Here is a 22,300-nt window from a genome sequence, read left to right on the forward strand (position 1 = left end):
GGCAGTCAGGCCTAGTGGCAAAATCACTAGTAATACGAGCGTTGAAATCACGATGGTTGCATATACAGTCCCGGAGTGCGCTCCCTGTACTACATCACAAAGCTGTTCATAAAACTGATCTTTGACATTTGCAGCTGAGGTAAGTGTCGGTGCATACAGGGTGTTACAAAAAGGTACGGCCAAACTTTCAGGAAACATTCCTCACATACAAATAAAGAAAAGATGTTATGTGGATATGTGTCCGGAAACGCTTAATTTCCATGTTAGAGCTCATTTTAGTTTCGTCCACCTACGATCAATAGAGCACGTTATCATGATTTCATACGGGATAATCTACCTGTGCTGCTAGAACATGTGCCTTTACAAGTACGACACAACATGTGGTTCATGCACGATGGAGCTCCTGCACATTTCAGTCGAAGTGTTTGTACGCTTCTCAACAACAGATTCGGTGACCGATGGATTGGTAGAGGCGGACCAATTCCATGGCCTTCACGCTCTCCTGACCTCAACCCTCCTGGCTTTCATTTAGGGGGGCATTTGAAAGCTCTTGTCTACGCAACCCCGGTACCAAATGTAGAGACTCTTCGTGCTCGTATTGTGGACGGCTGTGATACAATACGCCATTCTCCAGGGCTGCATCAGCGCATCAGGGATTCCATGCGACGGAGGGTGGATGCATGTATCCTCGCTAACGGAGGACATTTTGAACATTTCCTGTAACTAAGTGTTTGAAGTCACGCTGGTACGTTCTGTTGCTGTGTATTTCCATTCCATGATAAATTTGATTTGAAGAGAAGTAATAAAATGAGCTCTAACATGGAAAGTAAGCGTTTCCGGACACATGTCCACATAACATATTTTCTTTCTTTGTGTGTGAGGAATGTTTCCTGAAAGTTTGGCCGTACCTTTTTGTAACACCCTGTATACAGATATCAGCGTCAGTGGTTCACTGTTTGTTGTGAATCGTAGTCACAATGCGTTCAGAGATCTCAGTCGGGTTTTCGGTACAACACAGCAAGTCATTGCGTACAGCATAACCGATTCCGTGCTGTCTGGGGCTAGCAACATCTTTGTCCTTCCAGAAAACAGTGTAGTTTTTTTCCCGTATTGTGCCTCCTTCTGGTAGCCTGGTTTCTCGCAGTGCTGTTATAGCGATATTGAGTCTGACTAGCTCTAAGTCGATAGCAACCGTTTTGCGTAGCTCTTGTGAGCTTCCACAGGTGCCCAGGAAGTGTTGCAGCATAGTGTGGATGTTCCATGTACCGATGCACAATGGAATATCTTTACTTTTTATTTTATTTTTATTTTTTATTTTGTAGCAGCGGATGTCGATATTATGGTGACGAGTACTAGCAAAGCTAGTGTTCCATACACCCAATGGAACAATCGGCACCAGGATGGGCCAGTGCCTATCTGACTGGGGGCTGCCCAGCTTGAAGCAGGCGGTGACTGGCCAGTGGAGCTACGATGGGCCCTCCCACTGTCAATAGCGATCACTGGCGGCCGCTCCTACGACCTATTGAGCTAGCTTATGACCGGTAACTGCAGCTATCAGTGTTTTTATTTTTTTATTTTTTTTTTTTTTTTTGGATGGAGTGTCCTCTACGTAGATGCTACTGCGTCTGGGACGCAGATTTAGGTAACGATGAGCTTGCCCACTACTCGTGCCATCCTCTCGGTCTAGCTGACTGGTTCCACAGAAGTGAAAATACACGAAATACGGAGTCAGGTTGGCTACAGACAACTGCCGCTCATTTCCGGTTGGACCGTACTTGCGCCTGACGGAAGTGCCAATTCTGGGTTTGCCGGCCGGAGTATCCGTGCGGTTCTAGGCGCTACAGTCTGGAGCTGAGCGACCGCTACGGTCGCAGGTTCGAATCCTGCTTCGGGCATGGATGTGTGTGATGTCCTTAGGTTAGTTAGGTTTAAGTAGTTCTAAGTTCTAGGCGACTGATGACCTCAGAAGTTAAGTCGCATAGTGCTCAGAGCCATTTCAACCATTCGAACCAATTCCGGGTTTCCATTTATAGTTGCCCCTCTCCTATACGGATGGCATGCCAGTGCTAACGAAGTCCGTATCTCCGAAAAACAGGACAGGATTAGAGGAAAGAAAGGGCGTTGTGAGAGACACTTTGTCCAGCTGCTGTGCAGAAGCCCGTCCGGCTTAGGAGGCCCTGCCGGTAGCTACGCTACTGCTGGCATGGCCCTCTGCTTCCCTGGAGCACGCAAACCATCCCGTCCGCACGGACAGTGTTACTCTAAGGCGCTGTCTCCTGAGAGGGTGACTACACATACGGGTGGCTTAAGAGGAGCTGCTACACTGTTCTACCTCATTCTTCTTAACATCCTAAGTGCAGTTATAGTGCTAGCTGTGCTGCTGCTAGTTGTTTGGAACTCACGAATGTTTCCTTTAGCTAATTTCCTGCAATTTCTTGCAAGCACCCGGTCCATGTTCGTCAGCACAAGAGCTGTGATTGGGCAGCTTTAGAAGAGGTGAAATGTCTCTGGGGTTGTAGAAAAATATCCGCTACCAGTCACAATAAAAGGTTGTTTATTCTTCACACGACCGGTTTCGGGCTTGCGTCCATCTTCAGGTGTTTATACATTCGTTTACATGTTTGTACTGTCGGAGATCACTGTATAAATACAAAAAAAAAAATTATTTGCTGGCGACTACACAAATATAAGTGGGACAATTGTAAGTGGTAAGGCAGCATTTGACGAAAATATATCTGTACTTACAAAAAGATGAAGCACCAATATTACAGTTATGCTGTGATGATAGTTTTGCCACTTAGTTACACATTTATCGTCATTTTCACGTCCATATATCAGGTATATCACCATATTACACTATTATGATGTGCACTACACTATGTTTACATACAAATATGTGGGCTGTGGTCAAAGAACTTCCATGTAACATCTGCTATATAAACATCTGAAGATGGGCGCAAGCCCGAAACCGGTCGTGTGACGAATAAACAACCTTTTATTGTGACTGGTAGCGGATATTTTTCTACAACCCCGTAAAGGAACAGTCACGGAGTTCGGCAGCATCGACTATGGATGAAATTCATGAAATGTCTCTGATGAATATGTTACTCAGGTGACATCCAGTGACTAGTCGACGTACGAAGCCACTCATCTCTCTCGAGTGACTCTTTCTCCTATTATTGCTTTTCTACTGACAACACAGTTCTCCACGCCTCCTTTCATACTGGCGAGTCTGCCTCGTGTGACGTCTAGTGAACAATTCCGCATTACATAGGTGTACGGATGCTTCTGGCCCGATGCTGTATTTCGTTTTTGTAGCCTATTACAGTTTAGCAATGATGGGAAATGAAACAGTGCAGAAGAAATCGAGTTGCTGGACTGTTGGAATGAGCGTTGTTTCACGTTTTGACTTGTCTCTTTTTTTCTTGGTCATCATTCCTCTGATTGGCTTGATGCGTCCCGCAACGAACTCTTCTCCTACGCCAACCTCTTCATCTTAGAGTAGCACTTACAACCTACGTCCTCAATTATTTGCTGGATATATTCCAATCTCTGTCTTCTTCTATAGTTTTTGCCCTCTACACTTTCATCTAGTACCATGAAATTCGATGCCTGATGTCTTAACAGGTGTCCTATCAACCTGTTCCTTCCCCTTTTCAGTGTTTTCCACATATTATTTTCCTCTCAGATCCCGGCAGAATCTCCTCATTCCTTACCTTATCAGTCCATCTAATTTACAACATACGTCTGTGGCACCACATCTCAAATGCTTCGATTCTCTCCTGTTCCGCTGGCCGGGGTGGCCGAGCGGTTCTAGGCTCTACAGTCTGGAACCGCGCATGGATGTGTGTGATGTCCTTAGGTTAGTTAGGTTTAAGTAGTTGGAAGTTCTAGGGGACTGATGACCTCAGAAGTTAAGCCCATAGTCCTCTGAGCCATTTTTTTTTCTCTCCTGTTCCGGTTTTCCCACAGTCCATGTTTCATTGCCATACATACGAATAAGAATTACTGGTATGTAACTCGCGTTTATCTCAATAAAGGAGTAAATACACTAACTAAGAGAGATTTCCTGTGGTGGGATCGACTTTTTGAAACCATCTCTACGGCTGTGTAGGTTAATATCCCAGGTATCACACGCTGTAGCCACGCACCCTGGTGAGCTCTCGTTTGTAAGTATTGTCGACAAAATTTCAGAATTTTGCGTGATCCTCAGAATCGTTAAAAAAGCTGAATAAAGTTTTCTAGTTGCGTAGCGTAATGGATAGGATTATAGCTTCACATGCTTGAAGTTGTGGGTGCGAATCTTGTCACATATAGCAAATTTTTCATTCATAAATCTTTATCGAAATTACGTTGATCATTATTTTTATTCAGTTAATTACTTTAACTGCAATTTCTATTCTGCTGTCACATCATTTTAATCATTGTATGAACTTTTTTCATTTGTTTCAATGTTTCCTTATATCATTTTTTTCCGTCGGAATGTTTGTGAATATGAATTTCACTAAATTTATCAATTATAATATTAAATTATTTAAAAATTCCGATTTATCAGTTAAAAACAAAAGACTAAATATGTTTATATTGACTACAGTGTTGTGAAAAATGTACACACATCAAAAAAAGTTTTACATCTCGTCGGTTCCGAGAGTTCCGGAACATCTACAGAAAATTGCAATAGAGATCAACATAAACATCATTTCCGCCCTTTTTATTGCTCATGAAAGCAACACTTTGCATGTTGTACCACCATAGAGCGAGACCTACAGATGTGGTGGTCCAGATTGCTGTACACACCGGTACCTCTAATACCTAGTAGCAGGTCTGTGTGCATGCCTGTATTCGTCGTGGCATACTATCCACAAGTTCATCAAGACATTTTGGTCCAGATAGTCCTACTCCTCAACGACGATTCGGTGTAGATCCCTCACAGTGTTTGGTGGGTCACAATGTCCATAAACAGCCCTTTTCAATCGATCCCAGGCATCCTCGATAGAGTTCATGTCTGGAAAACATGCTGGCCACTCTAGTCGAGCGATGTCGTTATCCTGAAGGAAGTCATTCACAAGACGTGTACGATTCGGGCGGCAATTGTCGTCCATGAAGAAGAATGCCTCGCCAATATGCTGCCAATATGGTTGCACTATCGGTTGGAGAACGGCATTCACGTATCGTACAGCCGTTATGGCGCCTTCCATGACCACCAATGGCGTACGTTGGCCCCACGTAATGCCAACACAAAACGGCAGGGGTCCTCCACCTTGCTGCACTCGATGGACAGTGTGTCTAAAGTGTTCAGCCTGACCAGTTGTCTCCAAACACGTCTCCGACGATTATCTAGTTGAAGGTATATGCGACACTCATCTCTGCTCAATCCTGAGCGGTCCATTCGCCATGTTGCTGGGCCCGACTGAACCGAGCTGCATGGTGTCGGGTTGCAAAGATGGACCTCGCCATGGACGTCGGGAGTTGAGTGGCGCATCATGCAGCCTATTGCGCACAGTTTGAGTCGTAGCACGACGTCCTGTGGCTGCAGGAAAAGCATTCTTCAACACAGTGGCGTTGGTGTCAGGCTTCCTCTGAGCCATAATCTGTAGGTAGCGGCCATCAGCTCCAGTCGTGTCCCTTGGGCGGCCTAAGCGAGGCAAGTCATAGACCTTGTCTCTCTGTATCTTCTCCATGTCCGAACAACATAGCTTTGGTTCACTCCGAGACGCCTGGACACTTCCCTTCTTGAGAGCCCTTCCTGGCACAAAGTAACTATGCGGATGCAATCGAACCGCAGTACTGACAGTCTAGGCATGGTTGAACTACAGACAACACGAGCCGTGTACCTCCTTTTTGGTGGAATGACGAACTGATCGGCTGTCGGATCCCCTCCGTCAAATAGGCGCTGCTCATGCATGGTTGTTTACATCTTTGGGTGGGTTTAGTGACATTTCTCAACAGTCTGTGATACAATATCCACAGTCAACGTCTATCTTCAGGAGTTCTGGGAACTGGTGTGATGCAAAACTTCTTTTGGTGTGTGTATCTTTCGTTACCAGATGTGCATTCTTTCTTTTTTTTTTTGCACGGTAATCGTCATATGAACATTTAAAACATATCCTAAATACCTATTGCACTATGGACAAAATAACGCAGATGAAGAGTCAAATGAAAGAAGGGTTTATAAGTACAACGAAATTTTAAAAAAATGAGTAACAGATATAATGAACACGATAATGTGGACAAAACAAACAGGGTGATAAAACCAAAGAAAATAAATCAAAATTAATACATAAAATTAATTAAAGACACATGACCTAAGAATACAAGTAGAATAGGAAAGATAGGAAGAAAAATGAGAGCAAATGAAGAAGTCGATATTATCATTAAAATGATGTGACAAAGGAATGGAAATAAAAAATTACATTACTGATTGTCTATGCACTTATGTTAAGTTCATCTTACAACATTTACTGGTTATTTTTATATAAAGCCCAATTATATGCAATATACAAATATGTTCCACATATAAAAATAAATTGTTTTGCAAATATAGACCAATTCCTACATTAAAAACGTATAAACTGTCCAATTATAAAAGCAAATTGCTTTATAAACAGTCTAATTGCATTAAAACTAAAAAGAGGAAATTGTTTTAGAAACATAGTCCAATTATAGTGGTTACTGTAACCATAGCCCAGTTATAAAGAGTATGATGCGTCCATCAGATCTAATTAGGAAATTGTAGTGCATCATCGACAGCACCAATACCGAGTTAAGAAATCCTACTGCAGTTTTAACTCAAAATGGGAGTTATTAATGCACTATATGTGATCAAAATTCCTTAGGAACTATAGTTTAATCTGATTATATGACTATTATCATTGAATTATATTATATGAACTACAGTACCCCACTGATATTTAACACAAGTAGTTGCCATTGATGTTGAGATGTCAGAAAAATTATCTAACAATTTTCAGAGTGATCCACATACTCATTGACTCTTCTGTGGATTGTTCCAGTCAGGTACTGCACCATATTTCACTGAATGTTAAGAGGATGAATACATTACAGTGTTAAATCTCACTTTATATCAATCTTACTTTATATCCACTTACTTTCCAAAGGAGTTTTAGTAAAGTAGAACTGCCACACAATCACACCCACTCACCACTGCAAACCGCCCCCCCCCCCCCACACACACACACACATTATACATGTATATTTACTCTTATACATCTGTACAGTTAATACTCCTAAAATTGATTACAGTGGCTACATCAATCCACGACACTTCACTCAAAAATAAACTATGTAAGTAGAATCAGTTGACCATGTGTTTATAAAAGGCGGATATCGATATTCATTTAAGATATCAGAATGATAAATTTTGTTTCTTATATTTCTGCATTCTCTAGCTGTGAGGAGAAATCAGTAGAACAGTGTCAAATTATGAAGTTGCACTGTGACAGCCTGGTCAGTAGTAGATGCCTATAGCCAAAGTGATCGTTTCACCTCAATGGATATACATATTTTGGGACCTTATCCATTGGAAAGCATATTATTGTTGTTGTTGTTGTTGTGGTCTTCAGTCCTGAGACTGGTTTGATGCAGCTCTCCATGCTACTCTATCCTGTGCAAGCTTCTTCATCTCCCAGTACCTACTTCAGTCTACATCCTTCTGAATCTGCTTAGTGCATTCATCTCTTGGTCTCCCTCGACGATTTTTACCCTCCACGCTGCCCTCCAATATTAAATTGGTGATCCCTCGTTGTCTCATTACATGTCCTACCAACCGATCCCTTCTTCTTGTGCCACAACCTCCTCTTCTCTCAAATTCTATTCAATACATCCTCATTAGTTATGTGATCTACCCATCTAATCTTCAGCATTCTTCTGTAGCACCACATTTCGAAAGCTTCTATTCTCTTCTTGTCTAAGCTATTTATCGTCCACGTTTCACTTCCATACATGGCTACACTCCATACAAATACTTTCAGAAACGACTTCCTGACATTTAAATCTATGCACGATGTTAACAAATTTTTCTTCTTCAGAAACACTTTCCTTTCCATCGCCAGTCTACATTTTATATCCTCTCTACTTCGACCATCATCAGTTATTTTACTCCCCAAATAGTAAAACTTCTTTACTACTTTAAATGTCTCATTTCCTAATCTAATTCCCTCAGCATCACCCGACTTCATTCAACTACATTCCATTATCCACGTTTTGCTTTTGTTGATGTTCATCTTATACCCTCCTTTCAAGACACTGTCCATTCCTTTCAACTGCTCTTCCAAGTCCTTCGCTGTCTCTGACAGAATTACAATGTCATCAGCGACCATCAAAGTTTTTATTTCTTCTCCATGGATTTTAATTCCTACACCAAATTCTTCTTTTGTTTCCTTTACTGCTTGCTCTATATTCAGATTAAATAACATTTGGGAGAGGCTACAACCCTGTCTCGCTCCCTTCCCAACCACTGCTTCCCTTTCATACCCCTCAACTCTTACTACTGCCATCTCCTTTCTGTACAAATTGTAAATAGCCTTTCGCTCCCTGTATTTTACCCCTGCCACATTCAGAAATTGAAAGAGAGTATTCCAATCAACATTGTCAAAAGCTTTCTCTAAGTCTACAAATGCTAGAAACGTAGGCTTGCCTTTCCTTAATCTTACTTCTAAGATAAGGCGTAGGGTCAGTATTGTCTCACGTGTTCCAATATTTCTACGGAATCCAAACTGATCTTCCCCGAGGTCCTCTTCTATCAGTTTTTCCATTCGTCTGTAAAGAATTCGTGTTAGTATTTTGCAGCTGTTACTTATTAAACTGATAGTTCGGTAATTTTCACATCTGTCTGCGCCTGTTTTCTTTGGGATTGGGATTATTATATTCTTCTTGAAGTCTGAGGGTATTTCGCCTGTCTCATACATCTTGCTCACCAGATGGTAGAGTTTTTGTCAGGACTGGCTCTCCCAAGGCTGTCAGTAGTTCCAATGAAATGTTGTCTACTCCCGGGACCTTGTTTCGACTCAGGTCTTTCAGTGATCTGTCAAACTTCACGCAATATCATATCTCCCATTTCATCTTCATCTGTATCCTCTTCCATTTCCATAATATTGTCCTCAAGTACATCGCCCTTTTATAGACCCTCTATATACTCCTTCCACCTTTCTGCTATCCCTTCTCTGCTTAGAACTGGGTTTCCATCTGAGCTCTTGATATTCATGCCAAGTCGTTCTCTTTTCTCCAAATGTCTCTTTAATTTTCCTGTGGGCAGTATCTATCTTACCCCTAGTGAGATATGCCTCTACATCCTTACATTTGTCCACTAGCCATCCATGCTTAGCCATTTTGCATTTCCTGTCGATCTCATTTTTGAGACGTTTGTATTCCATTTTGCCTGCTTCATTTACTGCATTTTTATATTGTCACCTTTCATCAATTAAATTCAATATTTCTTCTGTTACCCAAGGGTTTCTACGAGCCCTCGACTTTTTGCCTATTTGATCCTCTGCTGCCTTCACTATTTCATCCCTCAAAGCCACCTATTCTTCTTCTACTGTATTTCTTTCCCCCATTCCTGTCAATTGTTCCCTTATGCTCTTCCTGAAACTCTGTAAGACCTCTGGTTCTTTCAGTTTATCCAGGTCCCATCTACTTAAATTCCCACCTTTTTGCAGTTTCTTCAGTTTTAATCTACAGTTCATAACCAATGGATTGTGGTCAGAGTCCACATCTGCCCCTGGAAATATCTTACAATTTAAAACCTGGTTCCTAAATCTCTGTCTTACCATTATATAATCTATTTGATACCTTTTAGCACCTGCAGGGTTCTTCCATGTATACAACCTTCTTTCATGATTCTTAAACCAAGTATTAGCTATGATTAAGTTATGCTCTTCGCAAAATTCTACCAGGCGACTTCCTCTTTCATTTCTTATCCCAAAACCATATTCACCTACTATGTTTCCTTCTCTCCCTCTTCCTACTCTTGAATTCCAGTCACCCATTACTATTAAATTTTCGTCTCCCTTCACTACCTGAATAATTTCTTTTATCTCACCATACATTTCATCAATTTCTTCATCATCTGCAGAGCTAGTTGGCATATAAACTTGTACTACTGTAGTAGGCGTGAGCTTCGTGTCTATCTTGGCCACAATAATGCGTTCACTATGCTGTTTGTAGTAGCTTGCCCGTACTCCTATTTTTTATTCATTGTTAAACCTACTCCTGCATTACCCCTATTTGATTTTGTATTTATAACCCTGTATTCACCTGACCAGGAGTCTTGTTCCTTCTGCCACCGAACTTCACTAATTCCCTCTATATCTAACTTAACCTATCCATTTCCCTTTTTAAATTTTCTAACCTACCTGCCCGATTAAGGGATCTGACAATCCACGCTCCGATCTGTAAAACGCCAGTTTTCTTTCTCTTAATAACGTCGCTTCCTGAGTAGTCCCTGCCCGGAGATCCAAATGGGGGACTATTTTACCTCCGGAATATTTTACCCAAGAGGACGCCATCATCATTTAATCATACAATAAAGCTGCATGCCCTCGGGAAAAATTACGGCTGTAGTTTCCCCTTGCTTTCAGCCGTTCGCAGTATCAGCACAGCAAGGCCGTTTTGGTTAGTGTTACAAGGCCAGATCAGGCAATCATCCAGACTGTTGCCCCTGCAACTACTGAAAAGGGTGCTGCCCCTCTTCAGGAACCACACGTTTGTCTGGCATCTCAACAGATCCTCTTATGTTGTGGTTGCACCTACGGTACGGCCATCTGTATCACTGATCCCGCAAGCCTCTCACCAACGGCAAGGTCCATGGTTCATGGGGGGGAAAGAATATATTTCTCCCATAAATATAATCATAATGGGTTAAGCTATGTGATTCAGCCTTGTTATTCGTGTAATATTACGCCCGTATCATTTGTGTTTCATCCATAAAAATGTGTCTGTTTAACTATAGGCACCATTTGCATCTTTTATTTTTTGGTGGTATTTCTGTAACTACATACTATCCCAAACTGTAATTAGACAGCAAGTGAATTTTCCTAATTAGCTGTTTGACATATTGTTGTGTCTGTAACATAAGATCTTTGGAAAACAGCAGCAGTAAACTACATACTATTGGCTGTTCCATGCACTTTAATGTTTATATTCTATGATATAGGAGATGTTGTGTACAACACACCTTATACTGAATTAGTACATTTCAGAATGAGTAACCATTGCAGCTGGGAAATAGACAGCTGAATAAGTTTGAATATATGTTGTTATATCTATGTCACACTGTGTGCGTAATACTCATACATATAAAATGAATGTTGTAACCTTCCCACAAAAATGTAAAAAGACAATAATTTCCCCGCAAATAATGTAAAAGACTATATTTGAATGTCAACCGAAATTGTGCCAAATGTAACTTCCCAGCAAAAATAAAAGAAAAGTCTATGATAATGAAAACGAGCCAAATATTTGGTCCCCACAAAAGTTATAGAATAATAATGACCAAAATGTAAACTCGACACAAAAATTGAGAAATGAAATTTAATCATTAAACCCACAATAATAGGGCAGCATCGCTGACCTTAGGCCCTGTGCAATAGTTAATCTGATAAATTGAAGGGCAGCATCGCTGAGCTTAGGCCCTGTGCAATAATTAATCTGATAAATTGATTCTGGGAGGAAAAGCATAGGAAATATTGTTACAATTGGAATGATTCTTTTCTTAAAAACGATTGCTTTGAAAACAAAATTATTATTGGGGCATTTCTTGAACAAATTAAAAAATATACAAAAATGGATTATTAAACTGAAAGAAGAAACGCATTTTATGCTGAAAAGTAGTGAACTTCGAATTAACAGGTAGTGAATGTGTATAAAAATGTGTTCCATAGCTGTCCTTTCCAAAACCTTCAGCCATTATACTCTGCAATAAAACACCTGCTGTCAAAACGAACTGCAACAAATACTTAAATAACTGCATAGCATGAATACATAACTTCCACATTATCCTTATCTGTAAAAAAACTTCATTATCCATCACTTCATTATCTATATTATCATAACTCTGTTATTATCATCACCTGTAAAGATAAACTTCATTATCCATAGTAGTATATTCTTCATCATTATACATCAGTATTCATTATCATCTGCAAAAAAATCACTTCATTACTCATTATACAACTATTCCTTATCTCTAGCATATTTCATCACTAAAACTAAGATGTGTAGTTCTGTCTGACAGCCTGCATCAATCGCCTTGTATTCTGAAAGAAAAAATTAGTTAAGACTGCTATTCTACAATGTGTATAGTATATTCTTGTTAATGCTTGTTAATTCTGATCCATTTACTCTTCCTCATAAGGTTTTTGCATCTTCTTTCGTCTATTCCGTAGGTGAAATTCCCATTTCTGTTTAATTTATTTCCTTTACACGCATCATTTCTTTCTGAAATTGATGAACAAAGATTAATGTCTTGCATTTACATCATATACTCACTAAATAATGACTGGTTTATGGTAATATAATTAAGCATTCAGCATAACATGACAAAAAACGTAATATGTCAAAATATATAGACAGTGTTCAGATGCAAAAATGTACACAGAATATCATAATGCAGCAGCAAAAAAAATGTAAAAGAGTCACGATGTTGAGATATCATAGGGCAAAAATGTCAAAGTCAACTGGTGTTTGCTATATCTTAACTATTTCATAGTGCATACAAACAAAACATGAAACAATCATATATACATAAAAAAATGGAAAATGTGCACGGTCTGATATGTAACGACAAGAAAAGCGACCTGCTAACCTTACCTTGCCGGGCACTTGCCAAGAAAAAATACGACAACCATCAGTAAGTGTTCATGTGAATATAATTGCATATGTGGTCATAAATAAAAAAAATTAGGAAATGGCATTACAGTGTGATAAATCATAAAGTATGTTCATTCAATAAAGGGTTTAATGTTGGAGACGTGGTGGTTTCCTTTGGATTTTCTGGTTCTCAAAGTTTCAACGTGTACAACATTGGGGTGAGGAATGCTGCGAATCCGATATGGTCCTGCGTATAGAAGTTCAAATTTACTGCACCTACCTTTTCCTTTATTGGACAAATGCTGTGTACGTACTAATATCTTCTGTCCAATGTGAAAGTCACGGCGTATAAAACCTGTTTTTATTGTCTTCTCCGGCGCTCTGCGGCACGTTTGATGTTGTTCAGTGCAATGTCAATTATTTCATGGTGTCGTAGTCGACGAGATGTAGGAAAGTTTACTAATTCTGTAATCTTGTTAGGTGGTTCAACATTTTTCAGTATAACAGACGGAGATAGCATAGTGGATTCATTTGGTATCGAATTAATTACATCTTGGAATGAGAATATGTGTGTGTCCCAATCAATATGTCTTTTGTGGCAGTATATTCTACACAGTTTACCAATTTCTTTCATTAATCGTTCACAAGGGTTCGAAGAAGCATGGTACTTGGATATATAGATCGGAGAAATGTTTCTAGCTCGTAACGCACATGTCCATATAGCAAAACGAAATTGTGATCCATTGTCAGAAATTACTTTCAACACATGCCCTACATGAAATAGAAAATGCTTTACAAATGCTTTCGAAACGGTTTTAGCAGTAGCTTTGCGTAACGGAGTGATGGTAACAAATTTTGAAGTGAGTTCATCAGCGACAAAGATGTAGCAAAAACCTCTATTTGTTCTCGGAATCGGACCAAAAATGTCTACAGCGGCCATGTGTCTTAATTTAACAGGTACAATGGGATATAATGGAGGAATATGTGAAATTGTGTCTGACTTAGCTTTCTGGCAGATTTTACATGACGCTAAAACTCGTCGTATACGTTTCTCCATGTTGGTAAAATAACAGTTCTGTCGCAGTATAAGAAAACATTTTCTGGCTCCGTAATGTGCGTAACTTAAATGAGTATACCAGATTAATTTGTTAACGAGTTTATCAGGAATGCATAATAACCAATTGTTGCTGTCAGGGTGAGGGCGCCGAAACAGAATGTCATGGCGTACAGTGTAATGGTTTCTAATCGTAACATTATTCTTATCTTCCCAAAGGTGTTTAATTTCTTTCCACACGTTGTCTTTACTTTGCTCTTGTGCTATGTCCTGTAATGACGATGAAATGAAATTTTCAAATGCAACTTGTTGGATGTACATCACGCTGAAATTTTCTTTGCAGTAGTTGGTTGCGACGTCTTGCTGATTGTTGCTGAGAGAACGAGATAGTGCGTCTGCTACAACATTTTGTGTGCCGGGAATGTGAACAATTGTGAAATTAAATTCCTGTAAATAAAGCTTCCATCTGCTTAATCTGTCGTGTGTGAATTTAGCTGAAAGTAAAAATTGTATTGCTCTACGGTCTGTGTAAACGGTGGTGTGTCTTCCATAAAGAAAGTGCTTAAATCTCGTAAAAGCCCAAACAACACATAATGTTTCCAGTTCTGTAACAGAATAATTTCGTTCAGCAGGTGACAGAATGCGACTTGCAAATGCGATGTTTTTAATTACTGTAGAACCATCTTCTTCAACTTCCTGGAAAATATGTACGCCTAAAGCGATGTTAGAACTGTCGGTGGCAATGGAAAAATTTCTGGTAAGATCTGGGTGCGATAAAAGTGGTGCATTCAACAAAGCATGTTTCAGGTTCATAAATTCAGAATGTGCTTGCTTATCTCAGGACCAGATAGTGTTTTTACCTGTCAATTGACATAATCGGGGGGTATCTAAAGCAGAGTAATGAATAAATTTACGAAAAAAGTTAATTAAGCCCAAAAAACTGCGTAGTTGTTTCTTCGTCGCAGGAACAGTAATGTCACGTAGAGCTTGAAGTTTTTCCGGGTCAGGCGCAACGCCTTCTGCTGAAATTACGTGTCCAAGAAATTTTATAGAAGTTTTACCAAAGTGCGATTTACTGAGATTAACTGTGAGTCTTTGTGCACGAAAAGTTTGTAACAGACGTTCAAGAATCATGTTGTGTTCAGACCAGTTAGCTTCTGCGATAAGAATGTCGTCTACGTACGTCGTGATTCTGTCTTTAAGTTCTGTCGGAAGTATTGTATTCAAACCGCGAATAAAAGCTGCTGAGGAAGTAGTTAAACCGAATGGTAATTTGCAAAACTGATAACAGTCACCAAAACAGAGAAATGCTGTGTACTTTCTGCAGTTCGGATGGAGCTGAATTTGCCAAAATCCCGATTTCAAATCTAATGTAGAATAAATAGCAGTACCGTGAAATTTCTGTAGAAGTTCCTCTAGTGTCTGTGGTCGATCTGTTTCATTAATAATTATGTCATTGATGTGACGTGAATCAAGCACGAGGCGAAGTGAGCCATCTTTTTTCTTAACAATATGTAGCGGGTCTATGTACGGACTAACTGCCGGTTCAATAATTCCTTGGTCAAGCATAACTTGCAATTCCTTCTTAACTTGTTCTCTATAGATATATGGAATGGGATAATGCTTTGCTTTAAGTGTGTCGTGCTGTTTGACTTGAAATTCATACATAAAACCGGACGTAGTACCAGGAACATTGTCAAAAACTGGAGCTTGCTGTAAAAGAATTTTGTGTAGTTGCATGCGTTCGTCGTCTGTATTTGCACTGCTTTGTTTAACTTTATCAGAAATCATCTGCATTACGTTGTAGTCAGCTTCGTCTGAAGTATTATAGTTATGGACGTACGTATCCGTGAACAATTTGGAATTACAGTCTATGCCACGTGATACGGAAATGACCTCTGTACAATTAATTGTTTGTTCTTCCGCAGATAAAGAGTGCTGAAATTCTAAAGCCAACTGAACATTTTCATCCTTTAGCATTAAATAGGAATTTTGAAAATCAATAACTGCGTCGTGTTGTACCAGAAAGTTCGTGCCTAAAATAACGTCTGTTGTCAATAAAGGAACAATCCAAAAATTTGACTGAAATGTGTGACCTGCAATACAAAATGATAAATGTGTCTCTAATTTAACGTCTACTCCTTTACTCGATACTGCTCCTTTCACTTTCATTTTGCCTAATGGTAATGTAGGATAGGTATTCTCTTTGTTACACTCGTTGAAAGTTTCTTCATTTATTACTGACATAGGTGATCCGGAATCGATTACTGCTGAAAATTTCGATGAACCAATTGTAATTTCGATGACAGGATGTGAAATGGTTTTTGAACAACTGGTCTTTCCTGTAAAAGAATGTCTCTGATATCGTCAAAAGTAATAACATTTTCGTGAACAACATTCTGCGTGTCAAAAGTAGTGCTTGTGTTACTGGAAGATGCGACCTGTACAGTATCTACTCAGATTCTATCTGACGTGTTATTATTTTCTGGAGGATGTTGTGGCATTTCAACTATTTGTACTGTTCTATTATTTCTTCCAGACGTATTACGCTCTGGATGATACCTACCGTCGGGTTCATTCATGAGACTATGTTGCTGCTGATCGTTTTGCTGCTCGTAAGACCGACTGTTATTATACGTACGCTGATAATTGTGCTCATTGTTTTTACGTCTATCGTGATAGTCATTACTTTACGGTGCATTGCGATAGGAACTGAAATATTGAGTTTTCTGTACGTAGTTATTTCCTTGCTGGCGTGCGTTACTGTTTGTTGTAGCTGGGGCTATACGTGCACGCGGCGAAACATTAAAGTTAGGTTGACCTTGTGCATTACATTGTTGGTTATGTATGCTAACCGGCTGGTTTTGTTGCTGTTGTTGTGAAAAATCCCTATTGTTACTAAAATGTGGTTCCTGTTCCTGCTGATAATTTTGTCGATACTGATAATCAAAATTTTGTCTGCTATTAAAGTTCTGGTGGTTGTCGTTCCTAAAGCGTCTATTAGCTTTGCTATTGAAATTGCGTGGTTGATCGTAATTACTGTAAGTTTGTTGGCCTTGGTTGTTATATGAAAAATTTTTGTTCAAGAAGGAATAATCTGATTGCTGCACTTCTAAAAGCTGCAACAGATCCCTGAATGCCGAAATATTTTCTTTTTGCCGACCCCTTAAAAGTGTCTCTTAATGATCGTGGCAATTTAGAAATACATAATTGAATGAGTGCAGATTCACTATATGGTTCACTTAAGTACTGGTTTTGTTGTACCATATGCTCAAAAAGTTGCGTGACAGTGAAAAAATTCGAGTTCTCATAATTTGGCAACCTGATTAACTGATCTTTAATTCCACACTGTGTCGTCTTCGACCAATACGCAGGCAGAAAAGCATTCTGAAACTCTTCTACCGAGTAACATTGTCTCGTGATAGGTCTCATACGAGTTGCCGGTTCGCCTTCCAAAATACTACAAATAAATTCAAGTTTGTGCGATACAGGCCAAGTCGGTGGAAAAGCAAAGCTAAATTGTTGTATCCAATCCAAGGGGTGAATCTGTGTTCTGTCATTTTTAAATACTTTAAATTTACTCACTGATAGAAAATGTTTGTAATCGAAATTATCGTCTCTGTATGACGGAACAGGTTCAGTATTGTAAGAGAATCTATTTGTCTGTGTCTGTTCGGAATCTAAGTCCCGTACTCTCTGTGGATTACCCAAATTATACGCGCTGCGTGAGTCTGACAAATGTTCACAAAGTGGCGTCTGCTGTGATGTGTTAAACGCTGAAACATTTTTTATCTCTGTTACCTCTTGCTGTAAACTTGACAATTTTCTACGTAATGTGTTATTAGATGAATCGATCTCATTGATTGTCTGTTGTAGATTTTGAAATTCCGGTGTTTGATTAAATGAAACCGGTGAAGTATCGTCTGATTTGCTGTCTTTATTACTTTCAAAACGTCAATACGACTGGCCAATTCATCATATTTTTCAGTCAGTATTTTTACCTGGTCATCGTTCTTACTGTCAGAAGCATTAATCTGTTTTTGTAATTTACGTGTGGTTTCGTTCAATTTTTTAACGTCAGCTTTGACGACATCAGAATCCTGTGTTAGTTCTAATTGTTCGAATCTGTTTGTCACTCTCTGAATATCTGCTGTGTGTGTATCTGTTTTTGATTTAAGGTCAGAAATCTCATCACGTAATTCGGTGTTCAACTGTTCGATGGTATTAATTTTGTCCGATACTGTAGCAATATTGTTGTTTACATATGTTTTTGCCTTCGCAAACATTTTACGTTTGTCTTCTTGTCGCTGAGCAGTGAGTGTTTCCATGACTTGACGTTTTACTTTATTTTGATCCTGTATAAATTTGCGGAAACGCATATCACTGTTTTGTATGTGGTGATTAAAACGTTCGTCAATCTGAGTGTTCTGTTGGTCGAATTTCGCGTCTATCTTTGCATCCATTGTGGGCGAAAGTTCTGATGTCATTAGTTTAAACTCGTCACGTAATTGTGTAGCCTTTTCAGAGCATTGTTTACCGACTGCACTAATTTCGTCTCGAAGTGTTTCTGTTGTAGTTGTTTGCATATGCCTTAATTCTTGAGCAACAGATCTAATTTCATCGCTACTTTTCCTAGCACAAGCCTCAATTTCTTCGCGTAACTGTTCTTTAGTATCATGACACTGCGCAGCAACGGCTGTAATCTGCTCGCTAAGCTGTCTGGAATTGTTGTCTAAATTTTCATTAAGGCTGTCATGTTTTTCATTAAGCTGTTTGATCTGTTCACTAAGCTGTCTGGAATTGTTGTCTAATTTTTCATTTAACTGTCTGGAATTGATGTCTAATTTTTCATTAAGGTGTTTGTTCTGTTCACTAAGTTGTTTGTGATTGTTGTCTTGTCTTTCATTCTGTTGTTTGGAATTGCTGTCTAAATTTTCACAAAGTTGTTTGAATTTTTCATCAAATTGTTGTAGCAATAGTGCTATAATGTGACCCGAGCCAGTATTACCTACTCTATTCTCTGTGCTCTTTAATGACGTGCCTGCAATTGTCACGCTTTCTGTAACCATTTGGTTATTTTGTGATACTTGAAAATGGGTGTTGATCAGATGTGCGTTGTTAGTCACTGCACCGGAATTAAATAAATCTGTCATACTTTGAGTATCCTGTTCATTTTCATTAGAAAAATTTATCTGTTCGTCACGTGAATTTTTCAAACCGGTTGTGTTAAGCTGGGCAGCGCTCATTGCAACAGAACGCCCTGCGTCATCAATTGTCGTCAAATTAATAGAGGACACAACTGAATTCGTCTGTTCATCACTAAGATCAAAATCAACATTAGTGGTCGGTATGCACTGATTGTCACTAAATGGAGGGTTGTCATCATTACATTGTGTGTCACAAGTACTATCGGTGAAGTTATTTAAATCGGTTATCTCACTCATTATACCTCGCGATGCGCTATTAACAGTCTTTCGTGGCATTTTTACACTAGTCACAATTATTCACAATGAAACAAAGACAATACGAAATGCAACAAACAAATACAACAAAGGGCAACGAATTGCCGATGATCTGAGGAAAGAAAGTCACACAATTAGTAAAAGCGTTGCGCCAAAAATGCTAATTATATTAAGTAAATAAGAGCAGATATCTGACTACTTTTCAAAAGATTCTCAACGAAATACGATCCTGGTCCGGATGTCGCCAAGTGTAATCTTCCCACAAAAATGTAAAAAGACTATAATTACCCCGCAAATAATGTAAAAGACTATATTTGAATATTAACCGAAATAGTGCCAAATGTAGCTTCCTGGCAAAAATAAAAGAAAAGTCTATGATAATGAAAACGAGCCAAATATTTGGTGCCCACAAAAATTATAGAATAATAATGACCAAAATGTAAACTCGACACAAAAATTGAGAAATGAAATTTAATCATTAAACCCACAATAATAGGGCAGCATCGCTGACCTTAGACCCTGTGCAATAGTTAATCTGATAAATTGTACGGCAGCATCGCTGACCTTAGGCCCTGTGCAATAATTAATCTGATAAATTGATTCTGGGAGGAAAAGCATAGGAAATATTGTTTCAATTGGAATGATTCTTTTCTTAAAAACGATTGCTTTGAAAACAAAATTATTATTGGGGCATTTCTTGAACAAATTAATTACAATTAACAGATGTTATTGGCTGAGCGCAATGCTGCTTCATTACCTTTGATAACAATATACCTCGTCCTGAATCGTGACTAGAGACCCATGTCGACGCCCGCCGACTCCTCACAAACGACTACTAGCACTGACTGAGTGCAACTAGCAACTGACAACTCGCAACTGAGTACAACTGGCAACTGAACTCTCGCCCGGTCAAGCGCAGACTAGCCACGATAAACAACTCTCTGGTCAGAGATTCTGTCATGCCTCGCCATCGCTGGTACTGTTTCAATGTATGTATGTATGTATGTATGTATGAACAATCTTTTGTGAGGTGTAGTCATTGTATATACTTTATGTATAGTTTGTTTCCTTTGTGCAGATGACCCGTGGAATGTCAGAAATTGACCAAAGTCGATATTTAAAAAAAGAATAACTAGTACAGCTGTGTATGGTTTAAGGCAGTTCTCACCATGCGTATATGCTGTCTGGCACTGCCTATAACAATATTTCCAATTAAACTGTATGTACATTCATAAATAATATTTACAATACCTTAAACAGTCACATCCTCATTACCAAAATATTTCGAAAATAAGCAATGTACAAATATTTCTGAACGTTGATTTTCCATTTGTTGTCTTTTTCGACAGGTTGTGGGCACTTTGGTGTCTGCACTGGTGATAGACCGCCTAGGTCGACGACCCCTGCTGTTTCTCTCTAATGGGATTGTCGGGACTTCGGTAGCAGTCCTGGGTGTCTACATGTACCTCAAGCAAGAGATGGAGGTGGACCTGTCTTCCTTTGGCTGGCTTCCTGCTACATGTCTCTCTATATATTGTTTTACAATGGCAGCTGGACTGAGCTCACTGCCATATGTGGTGCTATCTGAAATAGTGGCTCCAAGGATCAGGCCCGTGGCCGCCATTATCATGTACACAATGCTCGCTGGCGCTTCAACCATCATTACCAAACTTTATCCAGCCATGTCAGAGACAATGGGAGCTTACGGCACCTTCTGGTTCTTTGCAGCTGTCTGTCTGGTCTGTGCTGTCATCGAATGTTGGTTGCTACCAGAAACCAAGGGACGACCTCTGGAGGACATTATCAAGGAACTTAATGGTGCAAAGGATGTCATTATCGACAGCTCCCAATGATGTGCTATTTTGCATTAGGAGTATTTCTGAAATTTGTCACTTCTGTTTGCATAACATTTTGTCTCCTACTTGCTGTTTCACCCTGTAGTAAAGCATTGCCTCCAGAATACTGCTAAACTGCGTCGTAATCTGAAAAGTGCCTTTTCTTGATAATTGATGCGTTATGTTCCAAAATCATTTTCTTTAGCCACTGATTTGAAGAATCTATTAAAATAGACGTGAAATTGTGTGTATGATATTGACCCAAATCTCGCTCCTCAGAAATCTTTTCAGCATCTGCATCTAATTATTCACCACGTCAAATAAGAAGACTTATGGTGATAAGAGAGCTGGAGTATGCGTACACAGAGTGTTTTTTACATGAAGAAGCTTTAAGATTTTGACAGATGAAGGAAGATTCCATTGTAATAGAATTGCTATATGCTTAGTTACTATAGTGAGATCGGCGCACCATTACTGCATGAATGTCATGCACAGTTAATTGTCAGTCATAGTGTAGTTAATTAACTCCACAGTTTTCGAATGTTGACTGCAAAAGGAAATGTTGATGTAAGAGTCTACAACAAGCAATATTTATAGTTGATCAGTGATTCCCATAGTCTTTATGTCGTGATCCGTCTTCCTTGCTTCAGATGTTTTCCAGAGAGTATCAATGTGTTCTGCTCTACCTTTGGGACGGCAGCGAACTGTTGTCAAGTGCGTCACTCGTTATGGGGTGGCGTTTTGTGGGAAAACGAATAAATTAAAAAATAAACCCAGATATAATTGTTTTGTAATGTAATGTTCACTTTGTTTGTCAGCACCTAATATTACAATATAATGCTAGTTCCAATTGCATCACTTTGCTTAATCATGTCAGACAGTTGCGAAATACACATGTTTCATTATTTTACATGTAACACTTGCATCTTTCATGCACCGTCAATACTCTGTCCCCAATGTTAATATCATCACTACTTCTACTCACAATTTCACGTTCTCTATCGTCGATTTCTTCACTGCTACCATCCGACCGACAATGACTGAACGTCGGCTCCGCTGGATGCGTTCACCAACATTGCACGCCACAATTACACTTATATCCCACAGTGGTTGGCAGCAAC

General features: G+C 39.3%; 1 protein-coding gene across 1 annotated transcript in view; it reads left to right on the forward strand.

Annotated features, from left to right (window-relative positions):
• The window catches only part of LOC124803407 (facilitated trehalose transporter Tret1-2 homolog), a 78,445-nt gene extending 57,248 nt beyond the window's left edge, over positions 1 to 21,197 (forward strand). The window contains exon 4 of the mRNA XM_047264591.1: positions 20,694 to 21,197. Coding sequence (XP_047120547.1) covers positions 20,694 to 21,197 — 504 coding nt within the window. The remainder of the gene's footprint in view (positions 1 to 20,693) is intronic.
• Positions 21,198 to 22,300: the final 1,103 nt, after the last annotated feature.

Source organism: Schistocerca piceifrons, chromosome 6 (genome assembly GCF_021461385.2).
Source record: "Schistocerca piceifrons isolate TAMUIC-IGC-003096 chromosome 6, iqSchPice1.1, whole genome shotgun sequence".
Classification (NCBI taxonomy): Eukaryota; Metazoa; Arthropoda; class Insecta; order Orthoptera; family Acrididae; genus Schistocerca; species Schistocerca piceifrons.